At 40.2% G+C, this 26,262-nt stretch overlaps 1 protein-coding gene across 1 annotated transcript in view; it reads left to right on the top strand.

The window, feature by feature from the left end:
• Positions 1 to 8,117: 8,117 nt before the first annotated feature.
• LOC111222775 (E3 ubiquitin-protein ligase Midline-1-like) overlaps positions 8,118 to 26,262 on the top strand; it is a 39,814-nt gene continuing 21,669 nt past the window's right edge. Inside the window, exons 1-2 of the mRNA XM_022746618.1 lie at positions 8,118 to 8,287; positions 19,949 to 20,742. Of these exons, the coding sequence (XP_022602339.1) occupies positions 20,017 to 20,742 (726 nt within the window). The 5' untranslated portion in view covers positions 8,118 to 8,287; positions 19,949 to 20,016. The remainder of the gene's footprint in view (positions 8,288 to 19,948; positions 20,743 to 26,262) is intronic.

The following is a 26,262-nucleotide window of genomic DNA, read 5'->3' as shown; positions in this document are numbered from 1 at the left end:
TAGGACTGTAGTTCACAGGAGAATAAAGAGGACAACATAATGATCTTCCTTCCTGCCATGGACTCCAAATTTATAGTTTGAATTAGATGTGCTTTTACTCTAGGCTCAAAGGAAGAGAAGTGAAGAGAATTTTTTATGCCTCATCAAACCCTTATTTTACTCAACACTAAATGGCAGATATACTATAATCTCCTCTGTAGGAGAACTTTAATATATAATGTAGTGACGCCTGAAATAGCACATTAGCTTAAAGAAACATACAGCTGTGTGAGACAGTGAACGCCTGAGAGGCAGCTGATGCTCACCAAGTGTCCATGATATTCATTGACCTATAATCGATGAGCATTTCTCTCTTGACAATAGGATGATCTGGCAGAAAATCTTCTGGCTTTGTTGGCCTTGATAGTGAGCTTTGACATTGGTTTGAGTCTCTTTAAACCGTAAACTAAACTCTTATTTGAATACAATACTTTACTTTTGGCACGTTCACCAAAATGATTAACGATACAAAACCTTACATAACATCGGAGCCACTTCCATTCACTTGAAACTGTATTTATCCATTTCTTGGCCACTAGTTGATAGTATTGTCTGTCTTTCACTGTCACACACCAGGGCTTTTTCACTAACAACAGTTTCCTGCTGTGCCTAGAAACAGCACAGATGAGAGGCTGTGTTAAAAGGATATTTACAAGCTCTCTGGCAAGAAGCAGACACTGAAGAACTTCGAAGATTCAGCACTGAGATTCCTGGATTAGTGACTTAGAGTTTTTTTCTATGGCTTTTTAGAACTATCTCAAAGACTTTGCTTTGCAAAGATGTTAAAGGGCTGCCAATTAAAACTGATTTATAGGCATTTGTTAAAAAGATTATTTATCTTAGAAGTTAACAGACTTGAAACTGAATAAGAAAAAAAGATATAATTTCTTCACAAACTCTGACTTTTATGCTAATGCTAATGTTTCTTCTCTGACTGATTGAGTCAGTTTTCAGTGGGATAATGTGTTGTTGTCGCAGTGAACCAGCTGGTGTTGGTTTGGGTTGAGGGCGACCAGCCGGGGATGCAACTCCCTTTGTGACAGTTTGAGGACACACTGGGCCCGCTGACAGCTAATGATGATGCCGCCTGACACCCATATATGTACGTGTGTTAATGTGTGTGTGCGAGTACATCTGTGTGTATGTGTTTAGGTTTATCAGCATCTGTGTGTGTGTCCATCCTCGTGGACTTGTGTGCATGCTTTTGGGCATGTATGTGTTTGTGTGTGTATGGGCACATTTGCATTAGCCTGGATGATGTTGCAGTGAATTCCTTTACTGTGACAGAGAATGACCTTGAGCTGTAGCTGCTGGTGAATGTGTCAGATTCCAGCAATAGATCTAGATGTGCATGTGTGTGGTGTGCATGCATAATGTACAAAGCCACTACCGGATGCTCTTATCTTCATCTAAAGCCTGAAATCTGACAAGGAATACATATTCTTTCTTCATTGTCCTGGATGATGTTGTTTTTATTGCATCCAATCTGATGTCATGCTTGACAGGAGCCAGCAGGGTAAAGATGTTCACAACTACTGTTGATTCAGAGTTTATTATTACTCACTCTGACCTCAGTTGCCTTGTGCTTCCTATTAGATATTCCCAAACAGCAGTGAATCAAAATATTTCTGTTTATCAACTGACCTGTCTTTGATTCTCTGACTCACAACGACTGAAAGCATCGTGAGCCGTGTTCCCTGTCCTGTTTTCTTAGAGAATCTCATGGCCTGTACTCCCCTGAAGCACCTGAGGGAATGTTTATGTCAGATCACATACACAGACAGACCTGACTGCACACACACGCACACGCACACGCACACGCACACGCACACACCATCCATCATCTGTGTTTTAACTTGCTGATTCATGTGGTAAATGTATGATTTCCAGTGATAATGACTCACAATAGTTGCAACTATTCTTAGTGGGCATATTGAAAGGGTCACTTCCCCCAGACTAAAGTGAAAAAAGTTACCCCTAGCTGCATCTGTATCCATCCAGACTGCTTCATTTTTCATCTCCCTTTCCCCTCTTAATTTCCGACTACTCTGCATACCAAAAATACTGCAGCTACATTTTAACGTTTATCACCTCGACTTCTTTATCTCTTCCGCTCCCCACCCCTCTCCCTCCACATCTCTTAATCTGTCTGTTTTGCCCCCCCCCCCTTCTCTCTTAAAATCTGTTTTCAGAGCATTTTTCTGTGTATTAGTTTCTCCCTGATTCAATCAGTTTATCAACTGAGGTCACTTGACAGAGACAGATAGCTCGCAGACACTACAGCACAATCTCCATAACAAAACACTCTGAAATACTGAATACAGCCACAGAGTTCCTACTTCCTTTCTCTTCTAATCCCAAACTGAGCTTCAAAGCAGCTGCTGTGTCTCTGCTCGGCTGATACCAGCTGTACATCCTCTCCTCACTAATTGAAACCAGTCCTTTACTACCCGCATGTGAACTTGCTTTTGAAAGCCAGAGGTCAGTTTGAGGAGAAATGTGTTTGACATTTTCCCGAAGTGCCTTAGCTGTGACTATGAAGGTGCTCAAAAGGTCACAAACACATTTTTTTGGGGGGCACATGTGAGACATGGTTGCACTTAAATAAGTAAACGTATGTACGAACAGCTCTACAAAAGATCCTCCCATGAGTCATGCAATATGAATGCATATCTAACGTATGATCAGTGACTGGGGAGGTTTTAAGACACTGTATATCTGAGTTGTAAAGATGCCTCTGGAAGATAATATGCTGATGAAGCTCATGTGTGTATGGATATTTAAATGTATATGTGGGTGCTTGCATGAAAGGATGCTGACTTGCATTGTCGGATAGCCTGCAAAAAGTGTCTTTTTGCATTGATTTTACCTGGGAGGTTGACTAAGAGCCATTTAAAATATCAAAGTGTTGTGGTCACGTGTCTATGTGCACATATGTGTGGTGTAAATCCTACAAACCCCAGGCTACCCACAGCGACGGTGCCCTCTACAAAAGGTCTTGGTCATAACCCTGTCAGACTTTATCCCCCATAATGGTCTCACCCTGAGAGCAGAGACGGACTCCGCCGCATTCCACTCATTCTTGGTTGTTAAAAATAAAACCTCTCTAAACTCAAAGTAGAGGCCAGCTTTCCTAAAGTAGGAGAGTTGTCATGAGAGGGCTGGAAATGGAGGGCAACAATAGAGTCAAAGGTTTGTTTTTTCCCCTTACATTTCACAGAAATGGCAGCAGCTAACATAAAGCAAACAATAAAAACACTAGTTTAAATATATTGATTTTGTTTTCCATAGCAGAGCTTTAATTGTCACAACCTCTTTCATTTCTTGTTTGCTTGATTTCTAACAAGTGACAGGAATAATATCCTGACAAATCATGCCAAATGACTACATTAGATACACAAAATGCTCCAGGATAGTTTTTTAAGAGCACAAAACCAATTCCTTGTAGAATACTAAAAAACTGACACAAAACAGCTCAACAATTTCTCAATATGACTGTTTGGCTTAACAGCAGTACATGCAGAACTGAGGGGTTTCTTTCTATTCTTTATAATTGAGATTTCTTTTGACTTTGCTTTGTTCAAGTTTCCCAACAGTTTTGTATGCTGTTTCATTCTATTTTGTCTCTGGTACAGAATGTGAGTCACTGTCTCTTGCAGATCTTACATGTCCATTGCGCCTGGCAAATTAAGTCATTATGATTCTGAACTCAATACCCTCCATTTCTATTTGCACATTATCATTAGAAGCTGTGGAATACCACCAGGGGCAAGATAGGAACATATAGTTCAAGGTGAAAAACTACCACTCGACTTTGCAGCATTGTGGCAGAGGACACTTCACAAAGCCTTAGTTACTGTGTCTGCTGGGAGACTTGGATGTAAGAAGAGTCCTTGTGGGTGTGCTTGATTTAATTTTTATTAAAAATGCTGTTGCATAACCCCCCATGGCTAAATCACTGTATGTGATGCAATGACTGTACAGCATCTCTGTCAACACTTTGCATCAGTGCAATAATAGAAATTCAGTGTTCCTGCAGGTAATTAAAAACGAACCAAACTGGAATTTTTTTAAGGTGGTCCTGAGAGATCGACACACTGCAACTTGAGAAAACATGTAATTAGGTAAAAATCATTCAAATGAAGAAACCATCTCCAAATGGATGTGCAGTACTTAGGGATACAATGCTGCACAAAATGTCTTGTAAACAAACAACACAACCAAATACAGAAATGCACTAATGTTCACTGCAGTGCTGAAAATTGATTTATGATAAGTACACAAACAAAACTTTACCAACTTATATATATGCTGTCTTATGACAACAGCAGAGTATTAGCAAGTATTTAAGATAAAAATGCAAAACAATTATTAACTGGTACTAAAAATTGTGTAACTTAAGCAAACTGCAGCAGTGAGTCTCTTCAAACTCAGCAGGCAGCAGGAATCAGGAGTAATATCCACAGGCTAACAGGCTAACAAGCACTGAGTATACAGCCTGATTGTGGTATATGAACAAATCTGGAGAGCCCCTTCGGCATTATTCAGTGTATGGGCTGCAGTTAAGTATGTACAGGAGGTGTCGAGGGAAGTGAACGTGTAGAGCTGGTATTGGCAGCAGCCGAGTCGGGCTGAGTCAAGTATACAGGTTTGTACTGGTTTATAGTGTCAAATGGTCTCAAAACATGTTTCAGGTAGTCACTACTTGCACTGGTTAAAACTGGTTAACTTTGTCACACAGTACTCAAGTGAGTTTGTAACTCTATTTATGGTTGTCATGCTTTCAATTATATGGCAGACAGGTAGGTTTGTAACACATTAGAATAGGGCAACAATCCGACACTCACACATAGATTGATGAAATCTATGTAGAGATCAGTAAGCAAGGTTTGAAGCTACCTAGAACTTAATAGTTAAGCTCATGACTTAGAAGCTGAGTCACTGTGTAGCAACTATTTTCTGTGATGTGTGATTCTATAAAATAAGGGAGCTGGAAAGTATACAACCTCACTGTAGAGGTATATATTTTCCTCTTTCGAATCATAATTCTAACTGTGTATGTGCCTGTGTTTTCCGTCTTGCTGTGCTTTGGGAACATTTCATATTCTCATAGACTAGTAGAGTATTCGAAAAGTTTGTGGTCCTGCTGTGGCTGAGAACTGACCCAAGATGGAAACTCTTTCCTCGTCCTTTTCCAGAAGAACATTCTTTAGCAGCCGCCTCACCTCGACTGATCCCACTCCAACCACTCGAAACACACAGCCAAAATCCCCACCAAAGTGCACACACACACACACCGACAGATATCCAAATCCAACCATTTTACATTAATATACTGAAGGCCTATCATATGAAAAAGCTGTTTAATGGAAAAGGCCATCACCAATAACACCTATGCTAATAGCAATGCAACACATTCTATATTTTTCTCGTATACTTTAGCTATAACACAACTTATCTCCATGATCACTGGAATTCGTAAATGTGTTAAATTTCAGGAAAAGTTTTGGTGTGGAAATTCTTCACTGAATGCACCAAACAACCTCCATTTGAGATCGTTGAGCCAAAGCTGTAAAAAGCACATTTTAAGGGACCTAAGAGAAATTCCAAAACACTTTATCTAATTGTAATCTCTGTCAGTGCTTGGCGTTTCAGTGGTGCATTCAGTTTTGGACTCGCTTTCTGGAACCTATCAGACCCAAACAAACAGTTTCATTTGATGCATAAAACCTAATTTTTTGGCCAAAATACTATTTCTGGCATCTCAAACAGGATGGAATTAAACCCACAACCCTTTTCAGAGTAAGAACCATGTTCTACACTAAAGGATTCATTGCCCTAAGGCAAAATGTTAGGGATTATTTGGTGTGTATAGCTACCAACGAGCAGCAATCTCTCAAAGCTTTCACATTGCATAGACCGAAAAGATCTAACTAATGGTTTGGGCTGATAGCTTTCCATTTTTTGGCTTTATTCTGCTTTTTGTTATTTGCAATAGCCAAGACGGAGAGCACTGTTGACAGCGTATCAGACGTGACAGGAGGTACAGTTTCCAATGAGACAGCTGATGAATGCTGAGGATTGTTGATCAAAGATTGCAGTTATGGCAGGACGGCGTGCCTTGTGTGGGAGGGTAAATGACTGACTTGCATCTTGGAGATTAATTTAAGCTGCTTTCCTTGTGGGCCACATAAAAAAAGGGGGTTGTTTTTATGAGTAGCGGCCAAAACAGCTGAAGTTTCAAGGTGGAGAAAGAGACAGGGAGACAGCAGGGAGACATACAAATTAAAAAAAACTACAAGGGGTGAGTTGCTGCTGAGGATGTGTCATAGATGCAAATGTGGAGACAGATAAAATGTTAATATACAGTAAATTCACAAAGAGCCTTATGACAGAGACTTTTCTGCTTTATTAGAAGTATATATTTTTATCATACTTCCTAATTGCTCTTGATTGTGTGTGCTGTTCACACAAACCCAACTCTTTCTCCTGTTGATGTTGACATCTATTTACAAGTCGGAAAATTGTAATTATTCTCACTACAATATGACATCAATGTGGCTTCAGCTACTGTCAATGATCTGAACATTTCTGGCACAGATGTTTCAAATTAAAAGCCTTCCGGCAGCTAAAAGGGCATAATCCCTGTCTTTAAAGGCTTTTAATGTCAAATGTCTACATTGAGATCAAAAGAACAACAAAGTAGAAACGATTTGGATTAATTAGTGGTAGAAACTTTAAAAAGAGAAACTGAGAGGAACAAAGAGGTGAGTAAAACATTTCTTTGTTGTTCTATTGATGTGAGTTATTACAGCAAGGGTAATGTCACTGGCTTGAATGGCTTTCACCCATTTGTTTTTAGTCTTCAACATTAGTCTTCCACTCAGCTAAACTGTCCTAAATTCAGCCCCGAAAAAGGATTTTGCTCAGTAACTTATGGTCTGATACTGATAATGAATAGATAGGGAGCAAAGCGCTGACAAACTGTAAACAGTGTGCAGTGATGCTGAAACTCGGCAATTACTGTTGCTGATCCCAATAATACTAAGTACTGAAGGTTAAAAAAATCCACAGGTTTTGAGTTCGAAGGTGTGTAAAAACAAAGTGTTGGCATATTCTGTACCTGGAATATTGACTTCCATTTCCTGACATAGCACATTACTGAAAGTGAACTCTGAACTGTGAGGCCAGCCATGATGGTTAAGATTTAGCACTGAAACAAGAAATGTATGCTTGAATTTGTCAGTTACGCTGCTTCAGCTGGGAGGATGAGTAAATATTCATAAGACAGGAGTATAATCTTAGCATATCTTTGAGCGCTAGCCTTTATATGTCTGATTTTCACAACATGATTATTGTGGCCAAAAGAATTCACAGAAACGATATTATTGCGGTATCTATAAAACATTTTTGACAAATTAATTAGACTCAAATGCGTGTAGGGATGTGGAGAGTCTGTAGCCATGACTGTACAAGAGTGAACAAAATTAATAATTATATTATTACACTTAATGGATAGTGAAAAGGCAACCAGATCACATTAAGGTCTTCTTACTCAAAGCAAAATGGAACCTGGCTTTGGACACACATACACATTCAAGTTTGCATGTAAGCAAGCATATGAGCAAAGACACACACACACACACACACACACACACACACACACACACACACACACACACACACACACACACACACACACAAACAAACACACACACACACACACACACACACACACATATGTATGTATGACAGATTTGACTGCAAACTCACACTTGCACACAGACAGCCCAGACTCCACCCCCACCGGTTCAGTGATTGGCCTACTTAGAGGCAGGGCAGCCCACTGGCAGATTTGAATACAGGGAAACAGAGGGGGAGGGATGGACAAAGAGGAGGAGGAGGAGGGGCGGGGAGATAGAGAGGGGGGCGGTGCACTAGTTTGTCCCTGCTCTCTCTCTCTCTCTCTCTCTCTCTCTCTGTGTGCCGGGTCAGGATGGAAAGGCTTACACAGGCAGGGGAGGAAACATGTCATGAGAGGTGATGACACAGCCACAGAGACGTATCCACATCCTCACTGACTCCCAACTTCGCTGCCCGCTGCTGCTTCTACCGCTGCTGCTGCTGTTGCTGCATCCCACAGAGGAGAGAGGGAGCCAAAGATAGCCTCCATTCTCTCTCCCCACCTCTCTCTCTTCCTCTCTTTTTCACTTTGTTTGTGGATGATGGGATTTTAATCATGTGGAAGGTAAGAGGAGAAGAGGAGGAGGAGAGGGGAGCTTGTTTTGTTTTCTTATGCATATTGTAAAATGGGTCTGTCTCACTTTGTGTTCCTCTTAGTTTACTTACATCTGTGAGAGTCTCTAGGGGATTCCCGCATGCTTTCACCCTCTATCTCAGCTCAGACACTATTCTCAGTGGAAATGAGGAGTGGAAGAGTTGAGTGCCAGCATTACTGGAATGATAATGATAGAGCAGTGGCTTCGGGACTCAGCCAATGAGAGTTGTGGAGCCATCTGTATGATGGTCAAGGAGAAACTTTATGTTTACAACAAGGAGTCTGTTTTTATTATATGGTCTATATAATTATGAATGAGTTGTTTATTCATGATTGGTTTAAATGTGTCATTCTTTGAGCTCTGAGCAAATTCTGCTTTACAAAAAGTTTAATTATATGTTCTAGTCTCATAAAATGCGCGGTCAACTTTGAGAAATGCAGAATTGCTTCAAGAGTAGAGTCAGTGGTGAATTTGATGGCATGTCTTTTTTTTCTTCTTTTTTTTGGGTCTTATATTTAACAGGTTCACAGGTATTGACACTGACATTTTTGAGTATTGACCAAAAAACACATTAAATTGTGTGTGTGTGTGTGTGTGTGTGTGTGCGTGCGCAAGTGTATGCGTGGGTGGGGTTATGCTGCGTGTGAGAGTCTGTTTTGTGTGACCCAATTTCAAAGAGCCACTGTGTGTTTTGGTGGTTGCTTCAAGCCCAAGACACATAAAGACAGGAGACAGTGCCTTGAGGGATGCTTAAAATGTATGTGTACTTGAGTGCTGGAAGTGCGTTTGAGTATGTGAGTGAGGGTGAGTCGCTTTAAAAGGTCCAGAATGTTTGGTCCTTTTTGCACTTAGGAGGGAGCAAGTTTGACAGTGTTAATTTAAGCGCTACAGGGGAGAGGACATGTCTAGCTAGATGACATTTTTTCCCAAATTTTGGTGTGTATTTGTAAATGTAACACATTCAACTACGATACAGCCACATGCAGGTCAAGGCAGTGTACGCTCTACATGTTTTTCTTCTGTTCACGTCGGTACAACTCTGTCATCGTCTGTTTTTATGAGCCTCCCAGAGGTCAGGTTATTCAATTTCACAGAATCTCCTGTGTGCTGAGGCATGTATCTGTACATGTGTGCGCAAGTGTGCATGTGTCGCCTGTGTGCTGGAGCATGTGGGTGACAGCTGGCAGCCACAGGCTCAGCGCTACTACTGATCCTTCTCACCTGCCATGGGTCACAGGGATCAAGAAAATCCAGGGTCAGTGTTTGATCTACAAGACAATGGGAGCTCAAGGAAGGGAGGCTACTGTAACTGCAGATTATAGTGCTAGTTAAAGGAATGATTGTAACTTTGAATTAAATAGAAACATGTGTGACTTTTGTGGCAGCTTCCCCAGATTTTAATGCTGAAATTCTACATTTAGGAAGTGAAATTTTTTTAAAAGACTTTAAATGTTTGTAAAAAAGTGTCAGATTTGAGTTATAGTGATGGTGAGAATCATACATAGAGATCTGTTCTAAAAAAAGCATTAACATTTTAATACTTTTGATGCATATAAGCTTGTAGCTTGCCATATCCCCCATTTGCTTTGACAAATGGAGACTAGGAAGTACAAAAACGCTTTGTCTGAAGGTTGGTTTGTAGTTGTCACGATGCCGACCAATATAGCAACAATAGTATTGTTGCTGTTTCTTTTCCTGTTTCCCTTGACACATTTCAGTGGTATTGTCAGCCGAGGCGAGTTTGAGAAAAGCATGTTAGCTCTCAGATCCTTCTGCACTCCTCCCAGCCACAACCTGAAGATTGACTGTGGGAACTGTGCTGACAAATATAGCAATGGCAGTGTTGCTATGTCTCTTCCTGGGACACATCTGTCAGTTAGTTAAAACTTGGTAGGAGGTAAAGGTGTTCTCTTGATCTTGTTAAAAATTTAAGCAGTTACTTTCAGTGTTGTTGTATTTAATCACAAAATGTTTTCAGGAAAACTTTGTTGCCTGTTGCTGATAGCATTAGCCACCTACATTGCCCCCAAAACATCCTGTTATCTCAGCAGTGTGTGACGTAGATAATAAATGGGGAGGTATAACTCGTGAGAGTCTTATCTTTCCATAATTGGTTAATTTGATCTTCAAAGCGTCAGCAGTCGCCCACTTCAGACGCTTGAGGGCCAAACTACTAATTGCTATCTAAACATCCTTCAATAAAGGACAAAGACAGACTGGAATACTTTTTCCTGCTCACATCCTCCCCTTATTTCCACTCCAGTTCAGTTCATTTTATTCACCCCAGTGCGTTCTTTAATCACCAACCGAATAAGATGAGAGTGCAACGTTGCCATGGAAACTTCAGAAATTGTGACAATGAGCAGAATCGGTTCAGTGAGACTTGGCAGCTTGTGCAGTCCTGTGGAGAGGATAAGTGGTTCCTCAAACTTTTTTTTTTTTTTTTTTTTACAGTTGTCAGGACCCTCTGCAGTGGGATACTTTACAAATCCTAAGTGTGGTATTACCCAAAAGTTTTAGCATTTGAACTATAAATATATCATCATAGCTTGCTACACTTCTTATAATGGAATTTCAGACATAAACACAGTAAAACACCAGATTTTGCTCTCTAAAGTAAACCTCACTCCCTTTGAAATCTTTTACAGTTTTTCCATACAAAAGCAAAATAAGCAGTTAGAGTGCTGCCTGATAAACAACCTTCACAGGTGTCAGCTCAGCCACTGCCTGGTGTCAGTTATTTTTCCACCTCAGATTGCGAGTCTGAAGATATGTCCTGGCCATTTGATATGCATCGAGGGATTTTGGATAATCTGCTGCAGACCGACAGATGTTAAAAGTCAGGTCACCTCATTTTGGAGTACTTGCCATGAGAGACAGCTCTTGAAAATCCAAATCCAATATCATGTTTTTTTACCGCCCCCCCCCCCATTCAATGTAAACACATCACCTAAAGCCTCACTTTGCCTTGTAATGTCATCGTTCATTCTCAAAATATGCAGAGGGCTCAAAATCATGTGTAATTGTAAACACATTCCCAAGATGTCCATATGTTACGTATTATTATATGCTATGTCCTCTGTGATGTAGGTCAGCAGGGTCATCTAAGGCATGCTCAGGTTAAACTGTGGTCACATGTGCAAAGAAGCAGGTTTCTTGAGAAGGTGCAGACACATAACTCCAAGCTAACTGTGTAAAAAAAAAATCTCCACCTGCCACCTGCCAACCTGTTTCAAATAAAAATAATACTGTCTCAATAATTTGCTACAAATGTAACATGAAGTCATGAATTCTGGACACACGTTTAAATATTCTTGCTGCAGCGGCATATTTCACTTGTTTTAAAGATTCAAATATCAGTGAGAAAATCACTTGATGAGGAGGATATGTTTCCAGTTACACATGAATGCCCAGGAAAGTTCACTTCAAAAGAGACAATCTGGCTCTGTCACATGACTCCCCTGCAGCTGCCCTGCATAAGCCATGCAGATGCTGCATGCTTTGGTTTTATCACTCTAGTGCTATGTTCATACATGCATACACAAGCTAACATCAGCTCTCTGGGGCTGCCTTCATATTGAAAACATTTCATTATCCAATCAAAGTTGCAATGATAATTCAACACTTTGGGGAATAACCACTATTTAATCACTTTCATCTCCACTAGGGGATCCTAAGCACATATTTTGAGGCAACATCAATGCATTATGGAGTAACTGATAATGGAAGGAAGCATTAACTAAATGTGTCGAGCCCTTGAAGGAAATAGAGCACACATGGGTTCATCTGTGAATGTTCCATCATCCCATGACATTTCCAAGGTTTCTATTTTCTTACCACACCAATAAGATTAAAGGAACACACAAGATTAAGTGCTAAATTGGATGCCATGAGTGGGATTCCACGAAGGAAAAGGCAGAGAAGTGAGGTAAAAGTGAAGTCTAAAAGTGCATCATGCATCAGCTTTCCCTTTCTGATACAAAAACTGACAACAACTGAATTCCAACAGTGTGGTGCATTATTAAAGCTACAGTGAGCATTAAGGGACTGTACACAAATTATTAGGGAGGTAGAGGAGGTTGGAAAAAAAGGGGGGGGGGGGATTGTGATATTCCTTGTTGATAAAGTTAGGGTAGTCTGAGTCTTTTGGGAAAGAAAGAAAAGAAAAAGTTTTAATTTCAGCCTTCATTTGCAATATAGTTATATTATTCCATGATTCTTAAAAATGCAGATGACAGTTCTGTCACTGTATTCGGTTTCACTAAAGGGGCACACATTAGAAGTTCCACTTTGATATTAAGGTTCAAATTGAGGTAGACAATTAAAGAAGTTGTAATAATTTAACACATTATTTTGACATGTTTTTGGGATGATGTTGCTTTTAATTCTCATTGAAGAGGGGAAAAGGGTTTGAAGAAAATATTAAAAACTTCAAGGAGGGCCAGGTTGTTTTTTCCCTTCTTCAGTTTCGTCATCCTCCTCCTCCATCATCACCACAATAATTTTTGTTCAGTCCCTAGAAAATATTTTCACCTAACATCCTTGCCACTGTGTGCATTTGTGTGTGGGCATGTCTGTTATGGGTGTGAAGATCATTCACCCTGATGAAATATGTCCTTGACAACACCAGACTTGTTTTTGTCCCCTATAATCTCCAGCCCCCAAAACATCACATCTAATTTCACATGCAGCACTGTTCCCAATCTGGGTCACACAAGCAAGGTCCCAGACGGACCCCCGCGCCACACACACACACACACACACACACACACACACACACACACACACACACACACACACACACACACACACACACACACACAAACAACCCACAATCACAAATGTCACCCTTTATCATAATCACTAATAGCCTCGGCATCCCAGACTACAACCAGCCAATCCTGTTAGGTGTGACTGACCGCTTTAGAACATGAAAGGCTGCGATTGGTCACGGCTGGTGTGGTAGGAAGCGGATTAGAGATCAACATGACATGGCGTCTGGAATCAGATAATGACATTATGCGTGTGTGTTGATGATCCAGAGAATGCAGATTCATACTGTACAGGGAGAGGTAGGGAAGCTGAGGAGGTGGTGGAGGAGAGGAGACAAGAGGAAAAGGAGAGATGTGAAGAGATGAGAGAGATTTGGAAATCTTATTCTCTTTTGAATTTGACATCTAAAGCTCCCAGCCTTTTATCACTAGCATAAAAGTGGAGTTTGGACTTCTTTAGCTTGAGCTCTGGGCACGATCAAGTATACTTTTTCTTTTTCTGTCCTAATTGGACCCTACACCTGCTAGCCAGTGTGGTGTGGACGAGATGAAATGAATGAATTTCTTCCAGAACAAGCATTGCAAGATTTATCACTTACTTCCTACAAGCAGTGGCCAAGACAAATATTTTACTAGGAAATGCTGTAATGCTGTAGTATAATATTTTACCTCTGCTTCACATGGCAGGGGAGCATATCAGCACTGTTTCTGCATGGCTGCTTGTATATACTGTATGAAAGATAAATAAAATCCCTTTTTGTGAAAGAAAGAACGAAAGGAAAAAAAAAACAATTTGCAGAGGAAATTTACGACGACCTTGGCATGGAAAGCATGACCCTGAAAAGACAACTTGTTCTCAACGATTCTGCGAGGTCGAGGGTTAATCTGTCATAGTGCGCTATCCGCTGCTGCTGTGTAAGCAGATTACGGTTTTTGTGAATCGCAAATCTCATAAGCAGTTGAGGGTTCTTTAAAAAATTCTGCGACAGACTCGGGGTAAACACAGCGTCAAAAGGTTTAGATGTTGGAGAAACAGAAAGGGGAGTTTAACTACACAAGAACAAATTAGAAATCTTGTTGCATAATTAACAAAAATGTCCATAATTTATTTAGTTTTTAATAAAAATTTGAAAAATGGAGCACTGGTTCTTTCTACCTACTGTGAAAGTAGGTGATGTAGATGATACAGATCTGAAAATGTGACACTAAACATGTTGTTGTACTTTCAATTAGCTGTACATTTTAGTGGTAAATGTACAAATATTATTTAGCAAAACATGACTAAAGACAGAACTCACGATCACCCTTGTTAAATCTGTTGTGGCTCATATTTAAATTCGACCAGACACTGATTGTTGTTCCAAAAATGTGCCATCGCCACGGCTGATAGTCAGACGTCATCATGTTTATGCTCAGCTTCAGATGCTTTGCCTTCTTTCGCCTGTTTCCAGCATTTCACAGTTTGCTATTTTCTGCCTGTGAGTTAAAGAACTGAAACAGCACAATCATACAGTAACACACACACACACACACACACACACACACACACACACACACACAGTGTATGGTGATTATGTGAGCCAGGTCAATGGGGATGACCTACTTCTCGCTTCTACTCCGCGGACTGCCACAGCCGCTCACGTCAACTCACCAAATTCGCCCCTACACCCAGCCAAATGTTGTTTCGGGGGGTGGTTAAAAAGCTTTCGGCTGCTCACTGTGATTATTTCTGAGTGATTTTGTGTCATTTTCTGGGAGTGAGCTAGAATTGCCATAGAGAAACTAAGACTTTTTTGGTTCAATTTGTTGAGCGATGCTGTAATTGAAATATTAATTTTGCTAAAACAGAAGTGAAATAAAATTCCCTGAAGGAGGGTTTAAAGAGAACAAAGTCAAAAGCTTTTGTGTTAAAACATTGGGACAAGAAACTGAGTAGAACCACAATTATTAGCAATTATGAACAGAACATCAGTATAATGTTCAGCTCTATGTATTATGTTGAACGCCAGGAAACATTCACATTCTTTTCCCATTTCAAAAACTATCTAAGATGCTCTTATATCTTTTTTTTTTTTTGTCCGCTTTGTGGTCTGGTCAAATCGGTTTTTAGAAAATGGATAGAAAGAGCTCCTATGAAAATTTTAACAGCTTAAACTATGAGTGGAAAAGAAAGCAGCAACCTCCCTGGACCCAAAGTTAATGAAAGATTTAGATGTAAGGCGCAGACAAATGGGGGAGTCTGCCCAAATATAAACAGAAAGAGAGATCAAAAGTTGAAGGATTTAATGGGCTTTATTAGTGTTTCTCATCGACATGCTTATTTGTTTTCCAAGGAGCCAGTGAGCATCCTTTAAAATATTAAACTGAGGTTGGATTTTATGCTGACGTAACACTAAATTATGTTCAGTTGCAAAAGGTTATTCGCTGACATTTATGGATCAGAGACCTTATAGAAGTTTTCTTTCAAAATAAAAACACCAGAAATTTGAGGGCATTGGGGCAATGGCATTTGTAACCCTGGAAATAAGAAATGTAGCATTTGACAGTAGCATCTGAGGTACAGAAATGGAAACTGTCAGCAATAGAAACACAGGAAGATATAGGAATGTCAATCTGATTCTTATTTTGATGGGATGAGCACCAACACACACTTAAATATACAGTATCTCTCTTATATTAGCCTATATTGTTGTCTGTAGACAAGTAGAGATAGGTGAGGCATCCTCACCACTCTATGACTGTGTGTGCTGCTATTTAGTCTGAATATTGTAAGTACAAAAAATGTGAGACTGTTTACTTTATTTGCATTGCTCGGATTTTCTGTCTTCTTTTCATTTTTAATGTTACAAGCAGCTTACGTTAGAGCAGACAGATGCACCGTTTAATACATTCCTCACAGTTTTGCTCTTGTGTTTTTGATTTTGAGCAGAGAGTGAAAGTGGAATAAAAGAAACTGTGGCCATGAAAGTTTCTCATGTTTTTCTATCTATTTTTTCTTCTTTGCAAAGAGCAAAGTGTCAACTATTTAAAAGGAAATGAGGAGGGAAGAAGAAATACTAGAACTTTTCATACAGACTTCATATTATAAAGGCTGTATATAAACCATATGTGGCAGTATATGACTATTGGTAAGAAACATCATTTATTGCTCACATGTAGAGGCTGCACAGTGCAGGACTTTTTCACTACTCATTCAGCTTTGTATTGCCCCCCACTGAAAAGTATTGGTACTGACATTTCAGTGGTGTCAGCACGGGAGATAAGCCTTTCACACACAGTGGCAGCTCTGACAGTCATGAGGATCACAGAGTGATGGTGGAAAAATAAACAACTTTGCCTGGATTTTATCAATTTCCTCCACCAACCCCCCCCCCCTTCTTCCCCTCTACCTTTCCCCCATTTCTATGCTCCTCTCTCCTCCTCTACCTCAGATGACACACACTGTGTTCTGCTCTGTGCTCTGTCACCTCTGTGCATGGTTCAACAGTGTCACCTATGGTATGCTGAGAGGCATTTCACCCTGTCTCACCTGCCTGTCTGGGTTTGTGTGACTATGTATGTCTAGCACAGATTTCAGTTAGTGTGTGTTTGTCTTTGTCAGATTGTAGTGGATTTATTTTCTTTATCCTTTAGTGCCTCCAGGTTTCCCTCCTGTAAAGCGGTTACCTGTCAGAGCTCCATCAATGTCCAACTTTTCCAGCTTTGTCAGGGACTTTTTTTTCTCTACTTTCTCTGCGTCTGTAAAATGCTGTCTTCTGTTTATGTTACTTGGTGGGACAGCTGTGTGCAGGAATGCAAAAACAAGGCTGCCCATGAAGTGACATAAAGTGCTATTGCCTCCAACATATTAATAATAACTTCATTGTTGATTTTACAACTATAATCTGTATTACGCAGCATCAAACTTCGAACCACAGCTTCTTTAACGTCTGGTGATTCTGTTTGCAATCAAATCCCTTTTTACACACAAAGTATCATTAGCATATTTACCAGCTTCTTTAACAAAAAAGATGCTAATTTCTCCACTGTGTTCCCCAGCTAAGTGATAACTGTGTTGCTGTGCTGTTTGGGGCTGAGCAGGCTGTGTAACAAAAATGTTTAGTTTTGCTAAAAACAGCTTTAGCAAAATGTTGACCAGTGGAAAAGTCCCATTAGTGCAATACTGTCAAATGCTTGTGGGTTAAATGAGGTAAAATGATAACACACATGAAAATGAAAACTTTCAGTGTTCACCCTCCTACACAAACTTTAGTTCCTCATTTCACAACAAAACTGATTATTTAGCTGCTGAGCTGCTAGTTTTTCTCCACTTCCACTTCATGCTAGACATGCTAGTCTGGGGATACAAGGCAAACTGACCAACAGGCCAAAAATAACACGATGTACTGCATTCCTAACACCTCTCCAAGTTTTACTGGACTGTCAACAAGCTTCAGTCTTCACCGACAAAATATCTCTGGAAATATAAACACCTGAGGGAGGCTCTCTGGTGCTGCAGTGTCTGTGGGAATGTGAGTGTGTATCGATGTGTATGGACATGTAGGGACTTGGAAGTGTAAATGTGAGTGTGTGTGTCTCTCTCTAAGGATTTGTTGTGTTTACAGCCCCTCCAAACACATTTAATTTCATTTGAAGTGTGGGATTGCTGAATCACCTCCATCTTCCCCACTCAGTATCTGTCCTCTACAGTAGGTCCTCCCACAGTTTCAATGGTAGGCTGTCCTTCTCTTATTTGGAAATAACAGATCAAAGTAGACCCATATCACAAAAAATGTTCTTTGTGCGCAGTATTTTTTCTCCCATCCGCTGCACTGCTAATGAATGTTAGCAGGCCTCAAAAATTACGGACAACTAAAGTGCTTGGACTGCAGAGAGCTCAAGTGAGGATAGTTTATCTGTAGCACTTGTTTTTTGTTTTTTTTTTCTTTCAGAGGATGAAAGGAAACCATGCGTTAAGATGGTTAGAGAATGAATAGGAGGGATATTCTAGTCCACTCAGACGCACACAAGCCTCAAGCTCAGTAAACAGTGACATCTGCTGAAAATACCACACTGTGGGAAGAAGAGTGGACGTCTCTCCTGCATCAGATAGTCTTCATTTTCTTTGTTGCTTTCCCTTCAATACATTCACTGAAAAAAACTGTGATATTTCATTCTTATTCTGTGTTGTATTATCTTCAGTAGATTCCATTTGTGCCGGTCTTAAATACATTTGCTTATGCAATGATTCCATTTCTCTATGGGGTTTGTTTAGGTTTCATCTAATCTTCAAGGTTTTTTCAGCAGTTACAAAATCCTCATTAGCTGCCACAAACTGACAGTTGCTTTATTTACAGCCCGTTGGCTAAATTCATAAATGAAGAAGGAGCAAAATAAAACACAACTTGCACGCAGCATTCAATTTTTAACTTTAAGTTAGAGGCTCAATTTTAACTTTTTACTTTATTTCCAATGTGTTTTATCAGTCAGGTTTTGCACACCATTACTAATACCTTACTAATATGCTTATCAGTCGAAATCTTAAAATGAATATTATCCAGAAATATTAACAAAAAACTCCCCTTCAGCTTCCAGTTAACATCCATGGCTGTGTTCACCTGGAAACTGTTTCATCTTACAGGTTACAGGTAGACTGAAGTCACCTGTGTCAAAGTGTAGAGACACTTTTCTCAAAAGCGCTTAGATGTGTTTCTACTGCACACACAAAGTATTCAAACATGATAATAGACACAGGTGACTGTCCTCTTTTAACCTAGAGACACAGACAGCATTCAGGGTTGGATGTAAATCAGTTACTGCGCAGGGGGACGTGTGCACTAATTACCACCTGACTACAGCTGTGGCTGCAGCTGCCACTGCTGCACCAGCCATCAAAACCACACCCACATTGTTACATTATGCCGAGTGTTAAAAACTGTCATTAAAAAGATTCTACTCAAACCCCCAAAATAAGTTCCTCACTACCACTGGTTTTATTTTCATTCATTTTCAGTGACACTGCAAATCCATTACAGAGAGTGTTAGTGCAGAGTTACTTAAATGGAATTTGTTATACAACTGTAGGCATGGACCTCCAGTGATTTTATACATCATGAGTCAGCATCAGTTGGAAAATGAAATGTATTACCTTCCTCTGTTGATGCACTAATTGCCGAACGAATAGACACAGAGAGTAGTGATGGTGTGTGTGTAACTGGGTGTGTGTTTGGTTTTTCTATAGACAATAAACCAAACACACTATGACTCTCTTGAATCTTCATATCAAGTTTGGCACTGTTCATTGTGAGTGAGTTGTGGGTGGTTCTTTTCTGGTGTGTTTCTTTCTGTTCTACACATAATTATTCCATCATGTCACCAGTTATCGAATTGTCATCCTGGTTCGACTGTTATTCTGACAAGGCCAATAAGAAGAGGGTCTGCATCTCCTGTCTGCTGCAGCAAAGTCACACCCTCCCTTTATTATTTAATATTCTCTTCTATCAGCAGCTTTGTCTGAGGAGAATTTAAATTCCACATGCATCTGTGGACACAAGTGGAAGTTTCACAGCCAGACCATTGTCAGATCTAAATGTCTGCTGATGAAGCATACTGAACTGCTTCTGTTTGTGTACTCTATAAAGATATCAGTTTTCCTCCATTCTCTGTTTCGACACACACCGAAAAAATCCAGCACTTAACACTGGCATTCTTTAAGTCCACTCAGTGGTCTGCTCCACTGAGATATAAGCCCTCCCAAGAAAGCAGTGAGGAGTAAGCCGTTTCACACCATTTAATCACAAATCCCTGTGCTTTCTTTTCCCCTTTTCTGTCTCCCTTTCTCTGCTTTCCTCCATCTATCTCTCTGTCTCTGGCCAACAGACAGCTGAGCGGCTCTTCTGGATTTCGCTGACACTGCGCCTGGTCCCGCCTGGCCTTTTCTGAGCAGGATGGACACTCTGGAGTCAGAGCTGACCTGCCCAATCTGCCTGGAGCTCTTTGAAGACCCACTTCTGCTCCCCTGTGCCCACAGCCTGTGCTTCGGCTGCGCCCACCGCATCCTTGTCTCCCACTGCACCACCAACGAATCTATTCAGAGCATCAGCGCCTTTCAGTGCCCAACCTGTAGATATGTCATTTCTCTGAGTCCAGAGCGTGGATTAGAAGGACTTAAGAGAAACGTGACCTTGCAGAACATTATCGATAGAGTTCAGCGAGCCTCATCTTCAGCTGGGCTCCCTCTACCACTGCCACTGCCTGCGCCCCACAGTGGGCCCAACTCTCCCAGCGAGGAAGGGAGCAACCGGTTGGCGCTGGTCCCTGTTAGCGCCGCCATGTCTAGCCCAGGCACACCTCCTGAACCGGTCCAGTGCCAGTTCTGTGAGCAGGACCCCCCACAGGATGCTGTCAAGACATGCGTGACATGCGAGGTGTCTTACTGCGAGGAATGCCTTAGAGCGACACACCCTAACAAGAAGCCGTTCACCGGCCACCGGCTCATTGAGCCCATGCCAGACTCCCACCTTAGAGGGCTCCAGTGTCTGGAGCATGAGGAGGAGAAGGTGAACATGTACTGTGTCACTGATGATCAGCTGATCTGCTCGCTGTGCAAACTGGTTGGAAGGCACAGGGACCACCAGGTGGCAGCACTGAGTGACCGCTATGAAAAACTCAGGGTAAGCACACAAGCTGATCTACTGTTTGTTTTTGGTTGGGTGATTTCACATAAATTTTGCAAATATGCCCAGTTTCTTTTCATGGTGCTCTCATTAAAACCCGATGCCATTTTAACAGATTCATTTTAATGACAGATAAGGTTGTAGATTAGTCCCATTCCTTATCTAACTCATAATGAATTTTAAACTTTAATTTTATTCTGCTCTGCAGTATGAAATTTCCTATTATCCTTACCCAGGTATCTAACTCGATTATCAAATGAGATGTTATCACCTCACACTGACTTATTATCTCTCCTGAATAATTAAGCAATTAGCATAATCACTGCACCATGCCAGTGTGCCAGGAGGGTATTCAGATTCAGGCACACACACTGAATATGGGGAGTGTCATTAGTGACGAGGCATGGTGTCTTCAATGAGGTTGCAGGTTAACAAGCGACAATTGCCTGCTGGGTGTAGGTGTGCTTAATTGAGCATGGCTATTAGAGTACGCTGGTAATGGCCATAGAGGCAGTATATATGTGTGTGTTACACCAGAGCACACACAAGGAGGAAAATGTCCACCAGATGCTGCTAATAATCTCCTAGTCTGTCCTCTAATAATATAAAACTCTTCTTAAAGGGCTACTCCACTGATTTAGCTTTGTCCTTTGATAAAGTTGGATGAACTTGTGAGACGGATACCTCCAGTTTGTTACGCAGACTTATTATGATCTCCATGTCCAAGCTGAGATGACATTGATGACATCATCAGAGTTATTTTCTCAAACCTGACATACAACTGTTTTCAAAGCTGCCCGTGACAAGTAAATTGACCTTAATGTATAAAAGTGGTGGAGTTTCCAAAGTTTTGAATGACAGACAGACAGAAAAATGGTGTGCAGCGCTTTTGATTGGCAAAAAAAAAAAAAAAAAAAAGACTTTCTCCGTTTCACACTGTATCACTGTAAATTGAATTCAGGTTTTGGAGTTCAGTTGGTTACACAAAATAGGTACGACTTGACCTTTTGGGTCAGAACAAAATCTTGCCTGTTGATTAATCCATCCAACAAAAACATTTTTTAACCAAACTGATTATCTCACACATTAGTTACACAGATTTTCTCACAGAACAATAAGTGAAGAAATACATCTAACTTTTCCAAAGCGTCATTTACCCTGGGAACATTTCCAGCAATAACCGTACTGCATGCTCACTCGGAGAGTGGTTTTGCCTTGCTAAATGAAATGTCATCGTGTGACTCCTATGAGAAACAGGTTTTTCCCTTTAACAGAGGTTTGAAACACATGTTCAAGTGTGAAGTAGTTTGTAATTTGTCCGCAGAGAGGGGCATGACTTCAGTGATATAATGGAAGAAACTGAATCACACAAACAGATTTCAAGAGAAGAAAAGGTGCTGGTACTGTTGTTACTGCAATAGTGTAATACTGAGTAGTAAAATGCTTTTTTAACATTTAACCAAACCAAAATGAGTGACTATAACCATGTATTTTCACTGTTCTCTTTCTTTCTCAAGAAATAAAAAACAAAAAACAAAAAACAAAAAACAAAACAAAAAAAAAACACATCCCGCTTATTTCCCTGGGGTCATCTTAAATCTGCATGTAGCCGCTAATGCACCATCTCATCTTTTATTATGGGCCCTCTGCTGGTTGGCACTATTTATTGTTCAAGCCATTCTGCCTCAGATAATGTGCTTGACGTCCTTTGCCATCAGATTTGCTGCATGTGTTTACACCGTTTCATCTTGCGTGTTTCAGCAAATCTGAGCAGAGGAGAATAATAAGCAGTAAAGCTACAGGTCAGTGCATCATTGAATTATCATGCCTCTGTTTCTAATTATTATGCCCCCCGCTCTCTCCCTCCATTCATCCAGAGAGATAGCGTAGCACAGCACAGGTCAGTGCACCCAGCAGATATCATATAGGCTAATTATGTGATGTAACACAAAAAAGAAAAAAGAAACAAAGCAATGGCAGACTTCTCCTCAGTCTAACATGCTCACAGACTGCCAAATGTTACCTGTGTTACCTGTGTTACCTGGGTTGCAAAGAAAATGAACAACTGTAAGTCATCAAGTCCAACTGCATTATAACAAGCGTGACATGTCACACTGGGAATCCCACACGAAATACATGTGTATTCCCACCCCAGAAGAAATACTTAACGGTTGCATGAGAGGATTCATATGTGAAGTACAGGTGCAAGTAGCATGTCATTTACATTTTGTGTAACTCCATACGTTTGAATTTAAATGAATTGCCTGAGGACTTTATGCAAGCACTGCTCATCTCTGGTGCTTCCTGCCTTATAGGCTGAGCTGCTGAACATAGAGCAGGACTTAGACATAAAGAAGCCAGGAGTTAACAGCTTTTCGGAGAATGTCCAAAAGAATATGTTTATCATTCAGCAATATTGAAAAAGATGATTTACTGTTGCACTTACAAGCCTCAGAGACAGCTAAATATTATATTTCCTTTCCTTCCAACAGTCAACTTTGGTTTATTTTAACCTTGACTGACTATAACAGCAAAAGGAATGATTTCTGTAATGGTTATAAATATGCACGCTCTAAGGCTCTGACTAACAATGTCAAAGTCAGAAAACATGAGTTTTTCAGAGAGACAGTGACAAAAAATGTATTGTATCACAGGCCTTGATGGATTTATCAGTGTGAAATTATTGGTACACCACTCTGCTTTATATGTAATCCGCAAAATAAATAAATCATGTGCTGCCATTTGACACAAGTCACAATATTTTGTGAGGACATTTAGAACAGATGGGTAAACAAAGCATGTATGACTGCTTCGTTGACTTTTGTACTCTGTTCCCCTCACACACACACACTCACGGAGACACAGCCACGCACATGAGGCTTGCATGTCTGCACACACATACACAAGAGACCCCCCCATCTGCCCTGTAGCCCCACACTAATCTGAAAAAACACAGGCAGGACCTCCTGTCTCCCACACAGAAAACAAATGTGGCTTTTCTGCCAAAAGTTGGAGGGGATTTGACCACCTGTTTAGCCCTCAAAACCCTCTAACCAGCCAGCTGGCACATGACGTGAGTTTGATACAAACCACGAGTTTACACCCCGTTAGCCCTGATGACCTCCACAGACTCAAGGCACAGCATTAAAGGGGAAGGGAACAATATGGCACCTTTTAATATTAAACCTATAATACAGACTTTGTGTTACTTGACAGATTTTGCACAGTATGTCATTATTAACAAAGTATGATGCTTTTTTTTCTCTTAGATGGAAACTAGGGCACCATGATGCATTAATGATGTCATCACTGGCACTTTTTTACACTCCTCACTAAATCCATGAACTTACATTTTCTCTGATATTTGCAAACCGAGACTGCAAATGATTCTGAGTCTGAGTTGTGAATAAAACATAAATGACACATAAAATTTGTAAGAATCACTTTTCTTGTGGATTAATTGAATAATCAATTGGTCCATAAAATGTAAGAAAATAGTGAAAAATGCTCGAGATGATTCTATCAGATAGCTTTTTTTGTCTGACCAACACTTCAAGACTAAAGATATTATATTTATTTTCTCATAAGACTAAGAAAAGCAGCAAATCCTCACAAGTCAGATACTGGAACCAAAGATTATATGGCATTCTTACCTTAAAAATAGTTAATCAATTATCAAAATAAATGATTGTATTTATCTGGTTAAAGCCACAAATAAGCTGTGGATTTTACAAAAATGATCTCAAGTTCAGGACTAAAGGTTTATTTTGAAAGATACATTATACATCTACAATTTTGTTAAAGGCACATTATACCTAACAACATTACTACTTTTTTTCAAAAGACTGACTTGTTTTGCTGCATCTTCAATTACAGCAAAGCTTCAAATGTATCTCAGCCTCGGGCTAAATTCTGTTTCCAAGTAGAAAGCAGAGTTCTGTACATGTCAGTTCACTTAACTTTAATTTATTCCAGTAAACAAATTTTCTTTAAATATGTGTGTGGCAGCATTTTGTGGCAGGCATTAAACAGAAGCATGCAGTGAACCCACACACTGCGTATGCAAACAAATCTTGACAACAGTCATCTTCAATTATGATTATATAGCACAAGTAATGTTAATAATTAATGTAAACTTTTATAACCTTTAGACCAAGACAAATGGGTCAGTTTTAATTCAAGTAATTCTTCAGCTTGATTAATTGTATATGATTTTTTTTGTGAGCGATTCTGTATTGAGTTGAAGCTTTTGAGAGGCAAAACATTGTGACCAAGGAGATAAATTGAGGTCTTGATCTCAGCTAATACCACAGGAAACAGCCCAACAGTCATGTAATATTTATGTAGAACAACACATTCGATTTCTAATTCATAAGGACAGAAAACAAACTTAAAAGAGGAAGCACAGCAAAGGCACTGATGCCTCAGTGGCAGGTAGCCCAGTGGTTAAACTTGAAATACTTAAGATGTTACAGGCAGTCCCTTTTCCCGCTTTCACTCAGAGATGATGTTTTTCTTTCACTTTGGAGTCTGACAAGTTGAAACTGTCATATTTTCCATACCATTTCATGCATATCACTTTTTGCTCTGATCTGCTGGATTTTGAGATATCTCCACTCAGCACAGGAAAAAAATAAGAATATCAGATGATTGGAATACTTTCCTTTTTCAGTGGTGGTGTGTATGATAAGAGCTGTGGAGGTTATTGTGGGAACACCCATCCTTTTTCAGAGATAAAATTACCCCTGTCACAGGAAATTGACGAAGAAGGCAGCTGGAAATAGCTTTTAAAGTCCTTGGCTCTGGGTCTGAGGAGAAAGAACCTTGAGGATAAAAGATGGGTGCTGCTGTTCTGTGTGTGTGTGTGTGGTTCTTTCTGTGCCAGCTCTGGTTTCAAATCACAGGTTTGTTGTGTTTATGCAGTAATCCATTTGCTTTAATCAGCTGTCCTTCAGTGTTGAGACAACATACTTTAGGTTTTCAAGTGCCAACATGCACAATAAAACATGAGCAGACACAAAACATTACATTTAATTCACAGCCTCTCTGATAAACACAATATTTACCTTTATGTCCTCCAGCTGTCTCATTCATCTTTTATACTGTGAATACACTTATTCCCTGACTTCCTCCCTTAATATTGTTATTAAACATTTCAACCTTGGCTTCATCAAAGTACTCTTAAAGTGAATCATTAAAGTGCAATGTCAGCTTTTATGACCTCCAGAATTGATGTAAAAGTGTACTTTAGGGTGTGTCAGTGCACTGTGACATCATATCCATCAGTTCTAATGGGTGTAATCACTTGAGACTTTCACCCAGACATGGCATTAATGTGTAAGATTTCTCCAAACAAATAGGGGGCAGCATATTACCAGAAAGTTGGGGTGACTACACATGTAAGAAACAAGGATTTGCACCCTGTCCCTTTCCCCCTGATGACTGGCCATTCAGTTGGGCCAGCAGATGGCCAATCACAAACAAGTTTCTATCCTCACCATCACGTTGAGCTAACAT

The sequence above is a fragment of the Seriola dumerili genome, unplaced genomic scaffold, assembly GCF_002260705.1.
Source record: "Seriola dumerili isolate Sdu_G_001 unplaced genomic scaffold, Sdu_1.0 BDQW01000105.1, whole genome shotgun sequence".
Taxonomy (NCBI): Eukaryota; Metazoa; Chordata; class Actinopteri; order Carangiformes; family Carangidae; genus Seriola; species Seriola dumerili.
The sequence above is the reverse complement of the archived record's forward strand: the minus strand, read 5'-3'. Positions and strand labels throughout refer to the sequence as shown.